Source organism: Olea europaea, chromosome 2 (assembly GCF_002742605.1).
Source record: "Olea europaea var. sylvestris chromosome 2, O_europaea_v1, whole genome shotgun sequence".
NCBI classification, from domain to species: Eukaryota; Viridiplantae; Streptophyta; class Magnoliopsida; order Lamiales; family Oleaceae; genus Olea; species Olea europaea.
Genome location: NC_036238.1, coordinates 16217861 through 16240798, shown reverse-complemented (window position 1 = coordinate 16240798; position 22938 = coordinate 16217861). Strand labels below are relative to the sequence as shown.

Sequence of the window (22938 nt, the reverse complement as noted above, 5' to 3'; positions counted from 1 at the left end):
AGACTACTTGTACACCCAAATGTGTACACTTTGATTGACACTTCCTATGTGTTAAAAATCTAACCATTGATTGAAAAAGTGTTCTTAAGATCAATGTATTCAAATTTGCCAACACACAGGAGTGTAAACCAAGATGTAAATCAAAGTGTACAAATAGCATGACTCTCTATTTAATAATGTAAACTTTAAAATAAAACGAAGTGTCGTGTCTAATGTTGTTTTTAAAGACAATTCGAGCAATCAAATCAGTTACTTCATTTTGCACATCTAACTATAGACCTTTAACTGAAGCAACCTCTTATAGAAGAGCAATATTTTTAGGGCATTGTCTGTATTTGTATTCAATGTGCAAATTTGGCACACGAAAAGACATGTATGCCGCGGCTTGCAACTTCCTACTCAGACTTATTAATAATTTTCGAAATTCAACTAACGTATTAAATCTCCATAAATGATATATTAAATTGCATTGGGCCAATTGAAAAGTAACTCTAAGCTGCTAACATCACTACTTGCTGGTGATAAATATGAATCACTATCCCCCACCACTACGCCGCAATTGCAGGACATTAAATGATACGTTCACTTAAATGCAACGTCACATGATTCATTTTATTGAATATGTCAAGTGCGACCATCTAAATTGATATTCTAACATTATCAATGGTAGATAGCATTATTCGATAAATATTCCCATCAAACAAAGTTTTCAAAAAATTAATTGTTCATAGCGAAAACAATGTTGAATAATTTGAGGATAATCACAGTCATGGTCTCAAATCTTTTCAATTTTTGCAGATTTTATCTATTTTTTTCCCCTTTGTAGCAACGCTGATGCCAAATATTTCAAACTTGTGTGGTAGAATGACCTTTGGACAATTTTCATCCATAAATCGTTAGTTGTCCCAAAAAGTCAACATTTGACCATAATTTGATCAATTTAGAAAAGGTACAAGGGTAATTTGTATTGGAAGTGACAAATTTTCAAAAATAAATAAATAAATAAATTGCAACAAAGGTCCAAACATTTAATAAACATGCGCCAGAAGGGTTTTTAATGATTTCCATCTAAAAATTCGTTATTTGAAACAATATTAATCTTCTCCAATCCATACAAACACCCAACGCCCAAGCCCTAATCCACCCACTGGTAGGTGGGGAGCCTCCATCACCGTCGCTACTGTAATTTTGAATAGAATTTATTTATTTCTTCCTAATTCTTTAAATGTTCTTATTATGAGGAAATTGAGTTGATGGGAATGAGAAAATGGCTAGACAAAAGTGAAGGAAATATGGTGACGATGATGATTGACGCTAGTATGGCAACAACTCAAGTGACAATGGTTGTTTTGAGGCTCACCGGTCAAGGCATAAGAAATTTTTTTCATGGGTGGATTAGGGGTTGAGTTGGCTGGATCGTGAAAAATGAATATTTCAATAGAGCCGACCACCGCCGTCGCCTCATTTCTTCCACTTCCGTTCAACCCGTTTTTCCATCTCCATCAACTTCATTTCCTCCTAACTAGAACCTTTAAATAACTAGGAGGAATTAAGATAGATAAATTCTTTTAGAACCAATGGTGACGGTGGAAATGGCTTCCCCGCTTACAGTGGGTGGGGTTAGGGATTAGGCGGTTATGTGGATCTGAGAAGAATATTTTTATCATTTAACAAATTTTTGGGAAAAAAAATGGTTAGAAGTCCTTCTATACATGCAATACTTGAAAATAAAGTTGAAGGTTTCTGAATAATGACTACTAAACTAAATTAACAAGCACAAGTTTACATGATTCTACAAATTGCAATAATGATAATATATTAATAGGAGTAATGCTATTTAATATCATTGATTTTTAATATCTATCTAGATGGTAATACCAGTGACATTAAATTTAGGTTCTATTAAATACAATGAATGATACCTATTTAATATGACGTATGATATGCTGATATCTAAACTGATGTTTCACACCACTTGTCCTTAAAGTGCTGAATTTTGACAAAATCATTATATTAGGAGGTGAGAATTACCGTGAAGCATCAATTTACGGCAACAAAAAATGAATGGATCACTATTAACTCGGGCAATGTATAAAGTAAGTTCAGGAATTTTCATTACACTTTCTTGCCAAAAATAAAAACAAGGGCATTCTCGAATCTGAGTGAAATTGAAGATCACCATTCAAGATGATGCTACCAAAAATCGTACATAAGTAATTCCGAGCTAGACGACTGATGACGAGCACGAACGTGATCTTCCGATACCTGAAACAAAGACGTCGAGGTGTGTCCTCGTCGCCCCTCCGATATTTAAGTCAGAGAGAGAATTGAGGATAATCACAGTCATGGTCTCAAATCTTTTCAATTTTTGCAGATTTTATCTATTTTTTTCCCCTTTGTAGCAACGCTGATGCCAAATATTTCAAACTTGTGTGGTAGAATGACCTTTGGACAATTTTCATCCATAAATCGTTAGTTGTCCCAAAAAGTCAACATTTGACCATAATTTGATCAATTTAGAAAAGGTACAAGGGTAATTTGTATTGGAAGTGACAAATTTTCAAAAATAAATAAATAAATAAATTGCAACAAAGGTCCAAACATTTAATAAACATGCGCCAGAAGGGTTTTTAATGATTTCCATCTAAAAATTCGTTATTTGAAACAATATTAATCTTCTCCAATCCATACAAACACCCAACGCCCAAGCCCTAATCCACCCACTGGTAGGTGGGGAGCCTCCATCACCGTCGCTACTGTAATTTTGAATAGAATTTATTTATTTCTTCCTAATTCTTTAAATGTTCTTATTATGAGGAAATTGAGTTGATGGGAATGAGAAAATGGCTAGACAAAAGTGAAGGAAATATGGTGACGATGATGATTGACGCTAGTATGGCAACAACTCAAGTGACAATGGTTGTTTTGAGGCTCACCGGTCAAGGCATAAGAAATTTTTTTCATGGGTGGATTAGGGGTTGAGTTGGCTGGATCGTGAAAAATGAATATTTCAATAGAGCCGACCACCGCCATCGCCTCAGTTCTTCCACTTCCATTCAACCCCTTTTCCATCTCCATCAACTTCATTTCCTCCTAACTAGAACCCTTAAATAACTAGGAGGAATTAAGAAAAATAAATTCTTTTAGAACCAATGGTGACGGTGGAAAAGGCTTCCCCGCTTACAGTGGGTGGGGTTAGGGATTAGGCGGTTATGTGGATCTGAGAAGAATATTTTTATCATTTAACAAATTTTTGGGAAAAAAAATGGTTAGAAGTCCTTCTATACATGCAATACTTGAAAATAAAGTTGAAGGTTTCTGAATAATGACTACTAAACTAAATTAACAAGCACAAGTTTACATGATTCTACAAATTGCAATAATGATAATATATTAATAGGAGTAATGCTATTTAATATCATTGATTTTTAATATCTATCTAGATGGTAATACCAGTGACATTAAATTTAGGTTCTATTAAATACAATGAATGATACCTATTTAATATGACGTATGATATGCTGATATCTAAACTGATGTTTCACACCACTTGTCCTTAAAGTGCTGAATTTTGACAAAATCATTATATTAGGAGGTGAGAATTACCGTGAAGCATCAATTTACGGCAACAAAAAATGAATGGATCACTATTAACTCGGGCAATGTATAAAGTAAGTTCAGGAATTTTCATTACACTTTCTTGCCAAAAATAAAAACAAGGGCATTCTCGAATCTGAGTGAAATTGAAGATCACCATTCAAGATGATGCTACCAAAAATCGTACATAAGTAATTCCGAGCTAGACGACTGATGACGAGCACGAACGTGATCTTCCGATACCTGAAACAAAGACGTCGAGGTGTGTCCTCGTCGCCCCTCCGATATTTAAGTCAGAGAGAGAATTTGTGCGTAAGGCTATGAACTGAAAATTATGTAAAACGTACCTGAATAATGGTTTAAGGTTCTGTATTTATAGTAGTAAGCGACATTCTCCTAGTGGGACTCAACTAGCTGGATGTCCTTATCTGTTGGAGTCCTGAATAGTCAAGGAGTTGGTCAAATTCCATAATTATATGTGGGATAGAATCCTTGCGAGAGTCAAGAGTCCTAATTGCATAGGAATTCTAAAGGGTCAACCATCGTAGGTTGTGAGGGGAGCATATGCCCGAGGACTGCTGATGCTCGAGGACAAATATTGCAATATGCGAAGCAGCCAGGCGGGATGTGGCCGGGCATAATGTCTCGAGGCCACCACATGCTCGAGGACTCCATAGTTGGAGTTATAAGTTCATCAAAAATAGTCGTTGGGATAATTTTTATTGATCGGGATGCTGGAAATGTCACTATCACAAGAAAAACCGCATACACGGAATTGAAAGGTTAAAAAAAAAAAAAGGATATCCCATAAAAATAAAAATAGAACAAAAAATATTTGATCAAACCAAAATACCTTGAGAACATCAAGAGGGTTGTCGAGGATGGCGAAAAGAAAGGTGGCACTGGCAGTGGAAAAAGCCCTTTCTTCTTTACATCAAGAAGTTGGGATTTTGAGTGTGCTTTTTAATCGTGATGGAGTTGGCACCCGAAAACTCCTCTCATACACTTCTAAAAATAATTATATTTCTATCATACAAAATCCTAGCATAACTTGTATTTCACCTAATTACACTTTGTAATTTCAGTATTGTTATATTTCTTAAGACTAATTGAGTTGAATGTACAATGCACATTATTCTTAGATACTTTATAAGTGCTATTAAATTTCTTAAATACTCTTAAATGCTTTATAAGTGCTGTAAAAGTAATATTCGATACCAACTTGTTGGTAGAATTTGATGAGTCTCCAACGAACATAAAAAAATTAGGATATAAATTTGAGAGAAGAAAATTGTGTTATCAAAACTCAATTTTTATGATTCAAATTTTTTGTGATGATGAAATACGACGAATGAATAATCTTTTTATATTACATTTCGTACATAAAATTAATTACTAATACATAAATTTAAACACCCATTAAATTTCTAAATATATGAATAGAAATAAATTCATCTATAAAATCTCTAGATTCATGTAAATCAAAATTCATTGAATCTAGACTCTAGATTAATATGAATATTAATTAATCTAGAATTAGTAACACGGAATTCATGCATAACAAGAATTTTGTAGTATTTATTACAGATTAAAAAATAAAAAATAAAGTATTATTGAAATAGTTGAATTGTAGTAGGGTTAAAATCGTTCAAAAAATAATTCTTACTTGATATGATATTTAATATATTAATACTTGTATAGTTTGATGTTTTTGGAATTTGTTTAAGCTTTAAAAGCACAAAACGTGCACACACTCATTGAATCTATAGGTTTGAAATGTAACTGCTAAGATACCTAATTTGATGAATACAACTCAAAATGTACATTTTGACATAACCCATTATTGGTATTTTAGTATTATTATATTTTTAAAGATATTTTTTTTCAAATTTGAAATGAAAAACATATATATTTACAAGTAACACATCCTATCTCAAAAATGCAAGAATTTACAATATTTGTGTAATTGGATGTATTAGAAATTTAGCTCCATTTAGTAGGGATTAAAATTAATTTTGATGGAAATAGATGAAATAAATGTGTAGTTGACCAATTGTGAATTCAATAAAATATGTGATTAAAATTAATTATTAATTAAAATTGGTTAATTGAAGCTTTAAAAGCTCAAAAAATGAACAAACCTCGACTCTGTAGCCAATGAATTTTTAACTTAATTGCAATTTTACCACAAACTTATGCACACACTCATTGAATCTATAGGTTTGAAATGTAACTGCTAAGATACCTAATTTGATGAATACAACTCAAAATGTACATTTTAACATAACCCATTATTGGTATTTTAGTATTATTATATTTTTAAAGATATTTTCTTTTAAATTTGAAATGAAAAACATATATATTTACAAGTAACACATCCTATCTCAAAAATGCAAGAATTTACAATATTTGTGTAATTGGATGTATTAGAAATTTAGTTCTATTTGGTAGGGATTAAAATTAATTTTGATGGAAATAGATGAAATAAATGTGTAGTTGACCAATTGTGAATTCAATAAAATGTGTGATTAAAATTAATTATTTATTAAAATCTAGATCTTAATCTCTGGTGGTTAATTGAAGCTCAAAAAGTGCACAAACCTCGACTCTGTGGCCAATGAATTTTTAACTTAATTGCAATTTTACCACAAACTTTCCTCCGTCCATCTCTCACCATAATTTAATTAAGCTTTAAAGAAACCCCATCTATCCCCTATTCTATTATATATAATGGGCTCAGACTCTCAAAACCAACTACCACAGACCCTTTTACATATCCATGTTAAAAGTGTTGTTACTTCTCAAAAAGATGGTCATCACCGCCGCATAGCAGCCGCTCGCCACCTCTATCTTTCGCCATATCCACCCTGTTAAGGTATGAACTTATATACTTCAATTCAATCAAATTTATGGTCCTTATAAGATATTTCAGCTAATATGGTTTCAAGAAAATATCAAAGGAATTCTTGGAGAATCATGAGCAGAAGAAACGTACCACAGCTTGATCTCGGGTTGAATTTGTCACCACCAGCAAGAAGAAACCTCCATCCTGAGTCCCCGAGTCGATCGTCGACATCGCCTCCGAGTTCATGTGTATCATCGGAAGTGAACCAGCAGGAGTCCCGGCAGTACTCCACCGGCCCGGAGGCCATATCCATGATGCTTGTGGGGTGCCCCCGGTGTCTCATGTATGTCATGCTTGCAGAAGAAGACCCAAGATGCCCCAAATGCAAAAGCTCTGTTTTGCTTGATGTCATCCATGACAAGACCACCACCACCAAGAAAACAAAGAAGGGCTAGCCATACTTTTATATATGTATATCTATCTCAATATATGCTAGTCCTTACCCTACCCCTATCCCCACTAAACAAGCCCTTTTCATTGTCTTTCCAAGTAGCAATAGGAAGTTGATCTGGTATAGAAGTGGTGTTGGTTTTTGTTCCATTACCATATTTAGTACAACTGCCCGATTTTTCTTCAGAAACATAATGCAATTTCCTGCCTACGTTTGTTCATATATTGCTTTTAAGCATTTCACTGTCGATTGCTTCCAATCGCGGCATGGTTAGGTTAACTTTCACAAAACTGAGTTTAAAGGAGGGAAATGAACTATAAAAATTTCTTTTAGCATAAGAATGAAATAGCCTATTTTGGGATACATTTACTTCTTAAATTCTATTTTGAAAGTCAAACATTAATTTTAACTATAGATCTTGTAAGAATAAATTTCACAATCCCTTCTCACTCATCAATAATTTATTTCTTAAAAAAGTAGAATTTTAGTAACAAAAAATGTAAACCAAATTGATGCTGTGAAGTAACTTTTGCTTCCAAACTGTAGGCCATACTCACTTATCCCCTGGGGTGGGGGGGGGGGTGTTAAATGTAACTACAGCGAAAAAGAAAACAAAGATATCGAATACAATGATTGTGATTCTTGAAAAAATTCTAAACATGGTTGATCAAAGAATGTTCCTAAATGTTGAACAAATGCAACTTGTATATCACATGTAAAGAACGATGTCAATCTATAAAGACATGTTTGTTATGTACTATTAAACAATGTTGTAGATGATCGATAAAATCTTCACATTCAACTATTGATTCTTTATTTAAAGCTACTTATGCCCTAATTTAACATGCCCACCTTTAGCCCCTTCCTAATCATTAGGATGATATATGAGAAGCATTTCTTCTTGCTTTACTACAAGAGTAAAAGCTCAGAGAGAGAAGGTTCTTCATTGGCCTTGATTTGGTGCAGGTCACCTCTTTCTAGAACAGATCCACTTGGTAAGAAATGATAGAATTCTTGATGGTGAAAGGAGGTTGACTGAGAAAGAACATAGAAAAAATTATTTAAGCTTCTTTTAGTTGGGCATCAATACCGTGTTTTCCACTTAAAACCCATCTTATTTTAGTGGCATCATTAAGAATTAAAGCCTATTCAAGTAGTTCAATGTCAATATTAATATTAATTACTCAAAATAATCAATGAATGAAAGTGTGACGTTATTATTAGGTCATTACTCATCTACGGTAGTTATGAAGAGGATGAATTGGACCGAGGTTGGGTTGAGCATTCAAACAAGGGTGATTATACTATTAGATTGAAAGATCGTTAAAACCAAATTATTAAGATTTGGGTCCATCTTAATAAGGTCAACTTTGTTAAGAGGAGTAGCCCAAGATCTTTTTATATTGGTCAATATTTGGGTATTTAACCGATGTGAAATTTTTATCCCTTAACATGCCCCCACAAGATGGTGGCTCGTTTGAGCAGACGAATCTTGCAATCCGTCGCTCATTAATTAAGACTTATAATCGGATCGAATTGCTCGTTGGAGTTTAATGGGCTCTGATACCTTATTAAAATTTGGGGTTCATCTTAATAAGGTCAACCTTGTTAAGAGGAGTAGTCCAAAATCTTTTTAAATTGGTCAATATTTCGATATTTAACCGATGTGGGATTTTTATCCTTTAACACAAATAAATGCTGAAGTTATTGAGTGTGTTGAGAACAATTAGGGCTACGTTGTCATATGTTAAATAAAAATTTAATTCACAACCCCTTATTCTATCATGTATAGCATAATCAGACAGCGTTAAATACTATTAAAACATAGGAAGTTAAAACCTTAACCATTGTCCTCAAAAATCCAATATGATGTAGCAAATACAAATTCAATTTTCGAACCATAAGTGACGAGTCCCCAATTTCTATCCTTAAGCATTAATGATCTGCTGCAATGGACCACAAAAGAGAGAAATTACACAAACGAAATGGATAAATTTACATCTACTACAAAGCAAAGTAGACAAAGCCTATCAGGTCACTAAGAACCTCTCCATCAACTAGTTTTTCCCAATTTCACATAAGATGTAAGGCCAAACCTGGTCAACTCGAATGGAAAGCACCGCATCAGCACGACAAAAGACCAATATGATCGCATCAACAAGAAGATCTCAAAAGCCCAAGTGGAACGTCCTACGCAGGGGCGGACCCACACCGTTTGAACTGTGGGGTCAAAATTTTTTTTTTTTCAAACAACATATTATGAACAAAAAGGAAAAATCAATTGTTCGTTGTTCATGTTCGATATTTGCATTTTGAAAAGAAATCGGTGGATTATATGATATATCTATGGACTAAATAATGAATATGGACCATGTGATATGGATATAGATTTAGGATTTGAACTTTTTGGAGCAAAAAATTAAGTTTTCAGCAAAAAAAAAAAAAAAAAAATTTCAAAAAATTGTGGGGTCATTTGACCCCACATGACCCCATGTGGATCCGCCCCTGGTCCTACGGACTTAGAGAATGAATCTCAACTCTGTCCAGCCCACGTACATGCCTCTATGCATGTGTGTATTAGGTCTTTTAAGAAAATCTAACATCATTCTTTGTCTTGCTCATGCAATCAACTAAGTCGGTTTTTATAACTATGCTGACAAACGAAATATTGTTAAAACATCACATAGTGCAAGGTCCTAGCTCCTACTCCAGCTTGCACAACATTTGAAGCTTACTGAATTTTGCATTTACTCAAACTCTCATTATAGCAAGAAATTAAGTGAATTGAATGACATGATACTGTACATCCACATTTAGTGGTAGACTCAGAAAATGTTGTAACGACTTTGTACACACACTAAATATTTTAGAGGAAGAAGTGGGGAAGCAATTGCAGAAGAAAGTCAGGGTGGAGCCATAATGTGTTTATTTAGGTCTTATAAATGCTGTACCATATTGGTGAAAAGAATTCTACATCCAAGGACAAATACTGGGTTGGGGGCGAGGTGTATTGACCTATGGTTGATTTCATGTTTTGATGTAACAAACAAATTGAATTTATTTCTAACAATTGAATTCGAGTCTTCATAGCTATTATTGCAGGGTTGATCAACGGGAATAAAAAAATCACTACCAAAAAACTCGCATCGGACAATCAATGAAAATCGAGATAAAAACCAGGCATTTACGACAAATCACTCGAGACAAAGAATTTTAATAGTCAAACATCGAAGATATTAGCTTAAGATGTTTTGCATTGATGTGTAAATGTACAACGTTTTAATCTTTAGCAATGAATCATAAAATGCTCAATGAATAAATTTTTATGCATGAGAAAATTATTTCATAAAAACACTTGCATAAAAATTATTTTTCAAAAGGTAAGTATTTCAACTCGATATTCAAACTCATTACAATATCACTTACTTTGAAAAATAAAGTGAAAACATCGTTCAAAATTATACACTTTCAAAGCAATCAAGAAAGAAAAATTCAGTCCAAATGGAAGTCCAGTTGGACCTAGTGGACATTCGTTTCATCCAACGGTAACTTTCTTTACCTTTTGAATTTTGACTCACAATGGCTATAGCTTGGTTGCCGGTTCAGAATGTGGATATCCGAATTAGTTGTCCGGTTAGTTAGAATTTTTGGCGTCTTGAACTCTAAAAATACCACGTTACTTTGCATTTATTACAACATTTTTGAGAGCATTTAAGTAAGATATTCTTGAGTTAAATTATATTAATCTTATATCTTAATTATCTTTTTCAAATCATTTACTTTAAAAAACTTTTAATTGAATCAACTTTTGAAAAACATAGTTCTCGTCAAAGTTCTTTTCTCACCTAATAATTGAGCTTCATTCATTACTATTTCTTTAAGTGTTAGTCCATTTATCTCTTTATACTTAATTTGATTATATCATTTATTAAGAGAGAAATTTCAAATTGTAAAATCATTTCACTTTATATTTGTGGGTTATATTGAGGTCCCCAAAAACTCAATATTGTATAAAGATTGGTATTTCTTATTTGTAAGTCACCAGAATCATTATAAGGATTTGGATTGTACCATAAGTCAAACAAATTTAGTAAAAAGACCTTGCTCATGACATAAAGCATGATAACAGAGGATGTAGATCATTGTTTAGGATCGAACCTCTACAATTATATCGTTTGCACACTCTCTTCCCTTTTACTTATCACTTTCGTAAATGTGCATTTTTTTTTGTTTGATTGACTTATTCATTTTCAACTTACTTAAATTTGAATCAATTTTTCGAAAAAGTTTTTAAAAACCAATTCACCCCTTCTTGGTTAGCTATTCTTGGACTATTAATTGGTATTAGAGCAAGATGTTCAATTTTAAAATTAAAAGATTTCACAATCTTGGGTAATGGTTAACCACAATTTTCAAAATCTTGAGGAGCATTCTACAAATCGCCATTCCTTCTTTGATGGCACACATTATAATTACTTGAAAGCTAGGATGATAATTTACACTCAATCAATAGTTATAATATTTGGAAAGTAATTGAATATGGTCCTTATGTGCTAAAAATATTATTAAAGTTGATTGCAAACCCCAATCAAACCATTCTAAAACCTAGAAAGGAGTATGACGAAGATGATTAAAGAAAATTATCTTTAAAATTTAGAGTAAAAAATCTACTTTATTGTGTCATAGATAGTAATGAATTTAATTGTATTCACGCATGCGATTCTGCATATGATATTTGACATACATAGAAGTTACTCATGTTGGCACCAATAATGTAAAGGAAACCACGATAAATCTTTTGATTAAAGAATTCGGAAACTGCTTCATGAAACAAGATGAACTTATTGTTGACATGATTACTCGCTTCACCAATATTATTAATGGCCTCAAATGATTTGATCGTACATTTTCTAATGGTGAGCTTGTAAGTAAAATGCTTAGGTCACTATCGAAAGATTGGACCTCATTAAGGATATTGATAGAGAATACCAAAGATATTAACTCATATCCATTAGAAGAACTTTATGGAATCTTGATTACTTATGAGTTCAACGATGTCGAAACTAAGGAGAAAACAAGGAAAAGCAAAGAGGAATCGAAGGAACCCCCTAAGCACGAAATTGCTTTAAAATCGGTAATTGAAGAAAATTACAAGTGAAAGAATGAGTGACCAAGAGCTCAATGATATATTCTTATTGTCAAAAAATGGAGAGATATTCGAAATAATCGAAGATTCCAAAAGGAAAAAGAAAATGGTGAAGAAATAAGTAAGAAAATTTATTTGCTATGATTGTGACAAATCTGATCACAAGAGAACCAAATGCCCAAACAAGAAGAGAAATATCAAGAAAAAGGCACCTCAAGCAACATGAGATGAAAACGACGATGATGATTGTGATGAAAATGATAGTCAAGAAGAAGTCACCAATATGTGCTTCAAGGTAATCGAAGATAAGGTAAACCCTATTGAAAAATGTTCATTTGATGATTTATCTACCTCTCATAATGAAATTCTTGAGGAATTCAAAAAGTTTGCCTTAAATCACCCTATTCTTAAAAGGTAAACTACTTTTTGAAAAATGAAACAAAGAAAATTTTGGAAACTCAAAAGAATCTCAAAAAAGAAAATGTTGATTATGATTCATTGATTAAAGAAAGCTTTTCTTTAAAAAAACGTTGAAGATTTAACTAAGATTATTTACAAAATTACTCAAGGCAAGAAGAACTTTAATTTAATACTTGGTGATCAATATATATATAATTTGTCAAAGCATTAAACACATTTTTTTCAAATATTACATGTAGTTTTTGCAATAAATATGTATATATTGCTTATAATTGTCTAATAAAAAAGAGGCTACACTTTGAAAGTAAGAACAAGTGGATTCGAGAGTTCATTAAAAATAAGTACCAAGGACCCAAACTTGTATGGGTACCAAATATCAAAAATTAAATTATTTTTTATACGTACCAAAGAAGATGAAAAGCAAATGGTTCTTGGATAGTGGAAGTTCAAACCACATGATAGGAGATAGAATGTTACTATCAAGCTTCAAAAAGAATGATGTAGATCATGTCACATTCGGGGATAATGTAAAAAGGAAAAATCATTGGAATTAGAAATATTGGTAATAAGTCTTCTCCTTCAATTGAAAACGTTTTATTGATAGATAACCTCAAACATTATTTCGTTAGTCTTTGTCAATTATGTGATAAACGATATCATATTAAATTCGATTCTTCTAAATGTCTTATTAAGTATCCTAAATCAAAAGAGATGATGTTTATAATATGCCAAAGTAAAGACGTTTATATCATCATAAATATTGAATTTGTGAGTGATGAAAATTGTTTATTAAGTTTAAAGGAAGATACTTAGTAGTGGCATAGGAGATTAGGTCATGTTAGTATGAATCTTCTCTCAAAAATTGCTTTGTCCAAAGTTTGCCATATTTAAAGTTTGATAAAGATCAAATTTGTGATGATTATCAATTTGGAAAACAAATGAAATGTTCTTTTAAACATAAGCTATACTCTTCAACTACAAAACCGGTACAACTACTCCACATAGAACTTTTTTGGACCCTCTAGAACTACTAGTTTGGGTGGTAAACATTACGCATTCGTCATTGTCGACGATTTAAATTTACTTGGATCCTATTCTTAAATTTAAAAGATGAAGTTTTGAATGTATTTAAACATTTTTGTAAAAAGGTTCAAAATGAAAAATGGTGCTCTATTACAACTATTAGAAGTGAGAATGGTGGAGAATTTGATAATATGGCTTTTGATAATTTCTATAATGAAAATGGATATAAACATAATTTCTCAGTTCCTAGAACTCCTCAACAAAATGGTATAGTAGAAAGGAAAAATTGCACATTATAAGAAATTGCTAGGACCATATTTAATGAAAATAGTATGCCAAAAAACTTTCAAGTCGAAGCTGTAAACATTGCTTGCTATATTGTTAATAGAGTTTTAGTTAGTTGAAAGAAAACTAAGACTCCCTATGAGCTTTGGAAAAATAAAATTCCAAATATCAGTTATTTCAAAATATTTTGTTGCAAATGCTTTATTTTGAACATAAAAGAAAACTTGTAAAAATTTGATTCAAAATTCGATATTGGAATCTTTGTAAAATATTTATCGACCAGCAAAGTTTATAGAGTCTTTAACAAAAGAACTCTAGTTATTGAAGAATTCATGCATGTCACTTTTGATGAAACTAATCATCTTGATTGTGAAAAAGATATTGCTAATGATGTAGGATTGAACATTTCTTCTGAACAAAATGAATATTCAAAATCAAAACAAGGAGGATTCAAAAGATGAACACAAGGAAGAAGCAAACGTTCAACAAAATGAAGTAGAGCCTACTGAAGTATCAAAAGACCCTACTCTACCACAAGAATGGAGATTTATTCCTTCTCACTCAAAAGAACTATTTATTGGGGATCCATCCAAAGGTATTACCACTAGAGCTTCTAATAAAATCATCTTAATAGTTGTGCTTTCATTTCACAAGTTGAACAAAAAAAATTCAAGGAAGCCGAATTTAATGAATTTTGGGTTCTAACTATGCAAGAAGAACTAAATCAATTTAAAAGAAATCATGTTTGGAATTTAATCACTATACCAATTTATCAAACCGTCGATGAAAACTAGATAATTGTGCATAACAATGCTAGATTAGTAGTCGAGGTTACAATAAAAAGAAGGTATCGATTTTGAAGAAATCATTGCATCGGTTTCTAGGTTAGAGTCTATTCGCATGCTTATTGCATTTGCTTATTATAAAGGATTCACGCTTTATCAAATTGATGTTAAAAATGTATTTCTAAATGGATATATTCAAAAAGAAATTTTTGTAGAGCAATTCCCTGATTTAAAAACCACAAGTATCTGGATTATGTTTTTAAACTTAGAAAGGTTCTTTACGATTTAAAACAAGCTTCCAGAGTTTGGTATAAAAGATTAAGAAAATTTCTACTTTTAAATGTCTTTTTAATAGGTAAAGCGAATACTACTCTTTTTGTCAAAACTTAAAAGAATTATATGATTGTCGTTCAAATTTATATTGATGATATTATATTCGATGCAACTAATATATATTTTTGTGGAGAATTTTCATAATGCATGAACATGAAATTTGAAGTAAGAATGATGGAAGAACTAAAATTCTTCCTTGGACTTCAAATTAAGCAAGCTAATGATGGAATATTAATTAGTCAAAATAGATATATATTGGTCATATTCAAGAGGTTTGAAATGGATGACTTGAAGCCAATGAATATTCCGATGAGCATACATGATCAATGTACTTTCTTTGATGTAACTAAATATCGAGGTATGATTGGGTCCCTTCTTTACTTAACCGCAAATAGACTCGATATCTTGTTTAGTGTTGTTTATATGCTAAATTTCAATCTAATCCTAAAAAATCACACCTCTGTGCGGTAAAAAGAACTTTTAGATATCTTAATGCATTTGAACCTTAGGCCTTCGGTATCTAAATGGCACACACATTGATTTACTTAGTTATTCGAATGGGATTGGGCCAATTGTACAGTTGATTGCAAGAGTACTAGCGGAACATGTGATTTTTTAGGCTTTGCACTTGTGTCATGTTTTAGTAAGATATAAAAATCGATTGCATTGTCTATAGCCGAAGCCGAATATAATTGGAACGCTAGTTGTTGTACACAAGTATTATGGATAAAACAAACTCTTAGGCCCCGTTTGATTATCATTTTTATCAAAATACATTTTTTTCTTTTTTCTTTTTAACTATACATTCTTCATTAAAATAATATTACACATAAATAAATAAAACTTTTCCTTATTTTTTATCCACACATTCTTCATCAATCTATTATTCTAAAATTTATTTTTCTGTAAAAATGGGTATCAAACACAATCTTAGTAATTATCACTTATCATTTGATCATATATCTATCTTGTGTGATAACACCAGTGCCATAAACTTGTTGAAAAATCCTATTTTGCACTCTCGAACAAAGTATATTGAAATTAGACATCACTTTTTAAGAGATCATGTACAAAAGAGAGAGATTATATTACAATTTATGAATACAAAAAATCAATTGGAGGACATTTTTACTAAACCTCTTGTTCGATTCTCACATATTCGAAGAGTTTTGGGCATCATTAATGAATTTGAAGTACATGCTTAAATTAAATTCATACTATTTGTTCTTACATTTTTTTTAATGGTATTTACTTTAATATGTTAAGAAAAAAAGATTCGAACAAGTCGAGCGGACTATTCGAAACCCTGTACGGTTTGGCAGAGAAAAATGGGCCAAATTAACGATGCCAATACAGACGTCCGGATCATGAACCGGATTTTCGGTACATCGTAAAATCATATTTTATATACATGATTCAGCTCTCTTTTCTTCTCCATCTCTCGCTTTTCTCTCCCTAAATCTTCCATAGATCCTTCATATTTCCATCTCAAATAATCAATTACTCTGCTAATTCAAAAACCCATCACTTTTACATTTCAAATTTCTCTAAAATTCGAACTTTCATCCACTAACATTTCAAATTTCTCAAAACCGAACCTTAGTTCCCTTTTCTCTTCATTTCTCCTCTCCTTTAACGATTTTCACATAGAAGAATACTTTAAATCATGGGTTGGGTGTCGATTACCACGTTAGAGGAAAATGCATATCCACGTCTCATGAAAGAATTCTACAAAAACATGGTTATCACTACTGGGGCAGAAGAAATTTTCTTTCTACTTAAAAACACCTGCATTACCATCATCAAAGCTCTCATCGGTGACATTCTCACGCTTGAAGTGTGTGAAAATCAAATATTTCTTTATAGAGCTCATCCCGCCTTGGAAGGATATAATCCTACTGAGGCATGTCATAGAGTCATTGAGAAAAGCATTGAAAACATTTCCAAACTTAGTGCAAATCAACTCACTCTTCCATGTAACGTTTTGCAAAACATTATTCCACGTGTCATTCTTCCTCGAAAAGGTCATCTAGATGAAGTAAAAAATTTTGATCTTTTCACTCTCGATTCTTTTCTTGTCGGGTGAAAATTAAATTTTCCAACCATTGCACGCGGTCTCATGAATCTTGTCCATTCCACTGACTACGCCAAAGCTTTACTTTATGGCATGCTTCCTATAAACTTTTTAAGCATTATGAAATCCCTTTACATGATGAGACCTTCGTTAAACTCCATCCTATCGATACCATCAATATCCAAACTTTTAAATAAATGAAAATAAAAAAAGAGTAGGGTCAATGGGTGGATATCACCAAAGAATTCAATCCTACCTCGGCTCCTTCCATTCTACCTTCCGATGGCGATGAGGACGACGATACGATGATGTACTACGAGTTTCAAGCCCTCCTCATGAAATTTCGAGTTCTAATGTTCCTCCTCCCACCCGTGGTTTCACATTTACTGTGGATCAGTACAATTTCCTTAACGAACACATTTATTCCCTTACCTCCTCCATTGACAATCTTGGCGGGATGCTTCACCAATTGCAAGTTTAACAAGCTGCTACACTAGACCAACAATATGCAATTGAAGCTTAACAAGCCGTGATATAAGCTCAGCAGACTGCCTTTTACATTCACTTCCCTCCACCCCCTCCTCCGGAGCCATAGCTATGGTTTATGATTTACTTTTATGTATTTTGTTATGGATGCAATTTGCTCCTTAAAATTTTTATCCATTATCAATTTGTTGTTATGAATTTATGCTAATCATTTTGTTTGTCATAATCAAAAAGGAAAAATTGTTGACCTTTGATTGACTTCATGTTTTGATCATAGCAAACAACTTGAATTTATTTTTAACAATTGAATTCAAGTCTCATAACTATTGTTACAAGGTTGGCCAATTGAGGACAAAAAGATCATTACCAAAAGACTTTCATCGGACGATCAATAAAAATCGAAATGAAAGCCAAGCATTCACAACAACTCACTTGAGACGAAGAACTTCAATAGTCAAACATCAAATATATTATATTAAGATGTTCTGCATTCATGTATAAATGTGCAACGCTTTAATCTTTAGAATTGAATCATTAAAAACTCGATGAAAAATATTTTATGCACAAAAAAATTATTTCATAAAAACACTTGCAAAAAAATTATTTTTTCAAAAGGTAAGTATTTCAACTCTATATTAAAAGTTTTAAACTCATTACAATATCACTTATCTTGAAAAATAAAGTGAAAAACATCATCCAACGATAACTTTATTTATCATTCTGAATTTTGACGCACAACAACTAGCTTGGTTGTCAGTTCAAAATGTGAACGTTCAAATTGGTTGTCTGGTTAGTCGAAATTTTTGGCGTCTTCAACTCTATAAGTATTATTTCACTTTATATTCATTGCAACACTTTTAAGAGCATTTAAGTAAGATATTCTTGAGCTAAATTATATTGATCTTATATCTTATTTATCTTTACCAAATCATTTATTTTGAAAAACTATTGATTGAATCAACGTTTGAAAAACATCTTTCTCATCAAAGTTCTTTCCTCATCTAACAGATGAATTTCATTCACTGCTATTCATTTAATTGTTAGCCTATTTATCTCTTTGTACTTAATTTGATTATATCATTTATTAAAAAAGAAGTTTCAAAATGTGAAATCATTTTTCTTTAAATATGTGAGCCATATTGAGGTCCCTGAAAGCTCAATATTGTATAAGAATCAATGCTCTTTGTTTGCAAATCACTGGAGGCATTGTAAGCATTTGGATTACACTATAGGTCAATCAAATTTAGTAAAAATACCTTACTCGTTACAAAGAATTTGGTAACGAAAGACGTAGATCATTGTTTGGGATCGAGCCTCCACAATTATATCATTTACACTCTCTTCCCATTTACTTAGCGCTTTCATACATTTGCATTTTTTTTGTTTGATTGACTTGTTCATTCTCAACTTAAATTTGAATCAATTTTTCGAAAAAGTTTTTAAAAATCAATTCACCCCATATTGATTAGTTATTCTTAAGCTATCGAGGTGCATGGGGTAAGGGCCCAAAAATGAGGCTTAAGGATGGGCTAATCAGGTATTTGGTAGGCTAAGTTTAAGATAAGAGAATGACCTTTCAAGTAGATAGTCATTCGATGGTTCCCACACTACGAAGCGGTTGTTCTTTTTTCTTTTTTTCTTTTTTTGACTTGGAATATATGTTGCAATAATGATCACAAAAAATAAAAAATAAAAAATAAACAAAAGGCAATCACAGGGGCAGTTTTGTATATTTTTCTCGCTAGTATTTTCCAAGAAATACGATATATTTCTCGTACAGAATTCTAAGATGAAAGGTTTGGAACTTTGGAGTGTTGAATAGGTACTGGACGTAAAAAACGAAACATGTCTTGGAGAGCATTGGGTTAACAAGGAAAGGCTCTCCAAAGCTCAAAATTCGAAAGTGTTATAAAGTTAAAAAGTTTCTTTAAATGAAGTTTAAGTAACTTAGAACTCGGCTACTACTGTAATCAGACAAGTCACAACTTATTCAGTTTTTTGAGAGCATGAAAAAGATTCACAAAATTCTTATGTTACTACATTATTCAACCCTTGTTTGGATCCATTTTTATCGAGGTTTTGGAAAAAATTGTATTTTAGAATAGTATTTTTTTGGATAATATGTTATTAAAAAAGAAGGAAAAATTTTGAACGTACGAGTACTATTATTTTATTAAAAAATGTGTGGTTGAAAAGAAGAAATAAAAAATATATTAATATTAAAATGGAGACCAAACAGCAACTCAATAATGCCTCTGTTTCTACTCTGGAAGATGTGTTTCTACAGAACACATCACCACTTGAAGGCGGTAAGAAAGTCGGAAGCTTTAGCATTGTGTGTCTATATTCTTGAGCAGATATGGATGGGTTCTTAAATGTAGCAAAACATAACCATAGAATTACATGGCAAGTATATGATCAAGGCTTCGTTACGTGTCTCAAGAAATTTGCAAGGGACGATCATTCAGGTCCAAAACTGTTGTGCAACGATGAATATAATGTACTAGTCAACGGAACAACTGCTCAAGGATTATCTTCACCCAATTCTCCCCATCCACTACTGCCACGAATGTAATTATCGACGATACAGAACTCTTTATTCTGAGCAATTCTCCGTGCATAGTTCTCGGCTGAAATTGCACCCTTCTTTAGTTTTCTATAGTATATTATCTCCCAAGGCCATGTGCGAGCACACCCTAGATACGTTTCAGCAGGTAGATCCTTTTTATCTTCCTCAGGATGCTCCAGTCGATAATGTTTTAGAAATGTGTACATTTCCTCAGAGGACAGTCTTGTTGACTGGGCAGCATTTGATCTCACGGAGATTTCAGGCTCTTTTGCCGATGTATGTTCCACCACACAGTACTCATTTGGAGTTTCCCGCATCTCTCTCACTTTGCAACATCAAATTATCCCAATTGTGATTACTGTTGTCTGACTGCGTGTTATAGGACTCTAGCAGTTGGCATGAATCACTGGTGAAGGCAATATTGTGTGCGTCTTCCCTTATGGCAAGATCCTTTTTCATTCCTTCCTCTCTCAATGCTGCGGCTGCAGATTCATTTTCCGTAACTGTAATATTTTCAGATTTGGTGCCACTGACACCTTTTACCAGTTTTTCGTCTCCCCTGTAATCTGTTTGCATTTTATTTGGTGACGAAGAAAAACATCTATCGAGTGCTACCGGTAAAGCCAGAGATGTGGGAGAGTTTGAGCTTGATGTCAACCTCGACATGAAGGGTTTAGATCCAGAATGGTATGACGTTGAAGACCACGAATGAGCGGACGGAGAATTTTTTCTGGATGATGCTGATTTGAACTTGGAATGGGAAACAGACTCAGAGAATGAGCTTATTGATCTTGTAGGTGACTGCAATCTGGATGCAGTACAATCAGAGTGGATTGAAGACGACAACAGAACCCTTGCTTTCTTTGAACGGTGTCTCTCTGGACTTTCACAATCTGTCTTATTTCGATTGTTCTCCCTGTACTTTTGTTTCCTATGTCTGGAAGTAAGCTGTGCTGAGGGAGAACCTCCACGTCTAAGCAATCTCCGATTATTTCTTGAAGTCGATGGCTCCCTATCGTTTTTCTGATGCCTCATTGGAGCAGCATCACTACTTTGACTCGGCAGTTGAGACCTTGTTCTGGGTCTCTCCAGCTGTGAGGGGCACTTCCGCATTTCATGACCCACTTTACCACATGCATAGCACGTTTTTCGAGATTTTGAATTGCTGAGATGATCCAAAATTTTATGATGATCATTTTGTCCAAAGCCTGTTTTCTCTGGAGACTTCGTTCTAGTGGGTGAACCACAAAAATAGGATGCATCGTGAAGTTCATTCTGCTCCTTTTTGTCATCACTGTAATAAGGTTCATAACGGTCAAACTCCAATCCATTTTCTAAACCATTTTCGTTTGATGGATCCAAAACCTGCTCTCCCCACCTATCATCCTCCATATGGTTCTTCCCGCTAGCTTCATGAGAATCATCAAAAACAGCACGATCTTTTTCCCCAGCACAACAATTCAAATTGTTGGAAGGGTAGCTTCTTGCTTCATCAACCAGGTCAGAAGAACCAGGCTTTCTACCTTCACTATCTATTTTCTTGAATTCCATATTGTGATTGTATTTACCATTTGATCCCACCCTATCTTTGACAGAGTACCTTTCTTGTGGTGCCTTGTATGATTTACCACCTCTATCAAATAGCAGCAAGGCTCGACGCTGCCTATTTGACCACGATAGGGTTATTGGCTCTCCACAAATTCTTTTGCCTCGAAGTGTTTTCAGAGCTTTTTCAGCACATGCAGGGTAATCATAAACTACAAACCCGTATTTGTCTTTTATCCGTACAGTACACCTACCAAACCTTCGGAAAACACGTTCCAATTCATCTTTACGAATGCGAGATGACAGATTACCAAGATGCAAAGACATCTGTAGCAAAAAACAAGAAAAAATTTAAAACCTGAAAATTACATCAAGTACTTAGAAACATAGGTGCATGCATGTATACGTGGTATTGAGGTGTTTTTGCATGAGGCAAAGGGTGAACCTCGGCTGCTTTGAAGTATAAAGCTCAACATAAACCAATAGAATTTCAAATAACTACAAAAATAGAAAATTACACATAATAAAAAATTAAAAATTTCAAAATATAATTATTAATACCGTTTAGAAAAGCTAAAAGACTAACATACTATTAGAAACATAAAATGGATTAATAAAGCAGCCAATAACAAATTAGTAGAGTAGTAATCACATTATAAGACCATTAATCTACAACTAGAGCTAAAAGTCCAAAAAAATAGATGCATCAGTTATTTGAGAACTTCATTTGCTTTGACTTAAAAGGAAAGAAATTCCAGAGGAAAGAAAACATCACAATAGAGACATCAATAATAAGAAAAAGTAAAATAAAGTAGGGTGACATTACATGTTGGAGGTCTCTAGCAATCAAAGAGTTGCAAGTTCTCTTCTTTAGTATTCTGTTGTAGGAGTGCAAAGCTATGCTAAGCACATTCCCTTCACTCATTATTTTCTAATTTTCTCCAATATTCTATTCTTTTGTTTCTAATTTTTAGAGTTGAGGCGCATTTAAACAATCTGGAGGAACCCTCAAAACGTGTTGGGAAAACATGACTTAAAAAAAGGATTAAGGGGAGCACACCTCAGCCACCTCTATGCGTGCCCCATGCACTTTAAAATTAAGGCGTAAGTCTTGACAAAAGGAACTCAAAGTGTGAGTTTTGAGGGTCCTAATGAACACCTTGTACAACACACATTCAAGGCGTCTGAACATTTTTGAAAACTTTGGTACTGACCAGAAACTATCTATCTAATATAAGGTGCGCAACACTTTACTATAATCTGAAAAGTCAAGTAATGCCACTCCAAATAATGCAACAGCTAATAAACTGCAGAGTACAAAGAAATGGGCGTTTCAGGTCCCACTTACAAGTTCTTAGTGCTAAAAGAAGTTGATTGTT

At 33.0% G+C, this 22938-nt stretch overlaps 2 protein-coding genes across 3 annotated transcripts; one reads left to right on the top strand and one right to left on the bottom strand.

Annotated features, from left to right (window-relative positions):
* Positions 1-6255: 6255 nt before the first annotated feature.
* LOC111412416 lies at positions 6256-7113 on the top strand. The gene has a single exon (XM_023043343.1). It carries the CDS (start codon positions 6535-6537, stop codon positions 6895-6897), a length of 363 nt encoding a protein of 120 aa, XP_022899111.1. The 5' UTR covers positions 6256-6534; the 3' UTR covers positions 6898-7113.
* A 12575-nt stretch (positions 7114-19688) lies between these two features.
* On the bottom strand, positions 19689-22936 carry LOC111412401 (serine/arginine-rich splicing factor 6-like). Of its 2 annotated transcripts, none has more exons than XM_023043333.1 (2): positions 22908-22936; positions 19689-21886 (listed from the first exon to the last, which is right to left on the bottom strand). In XM_023043333.1, exon 2 carries the CDS (start codon positions 21884-21886, stop codon positions 20312-20314), a length of 1575 nt encoding a protein of 524 aa, XP_022899101.1. In that variant the 5' UTR covers positions 22908-22936; the 3' UTR covers positions 19689-20311. The 2 variants fall into 2 exon arrangements, with proteins under 2 accessions (XP_022899101.1, XP_022899095.1); XM_023043327.1 differs by having other exon boundaries at positions 22386-22930.
* Between the last annotated feature and the right edge of the window lie 2 nt (positions 22937-22938).

What these genes read in the sequence shown, in the direction of transcription:
- LOC111412401 (XM_023043327.1), bottom strand. Translation starts at nt 22,484, where the DNA reads ATGAGTGAAGGGAATGTGCTTAGCATAGCTTTGCACTCCTACAACAGA. An exon ending in TTGCTAGAGACCTCCAACAT is followed by an intron (nt 21,887 to 22,385) that starts GTAATGTCACCC and finishes TTTTTGCTACAG; the next exon opens with ATGTCTTTGCATCTTGGTAA.
- LOC111412416 (XM_023043343.1), top strand. Translation starts at nt 6,535, where the DNA reads ATGGTTTCAAGAAAATATCAAAGGAATTCTTGGAGAATCATGAGCAGA.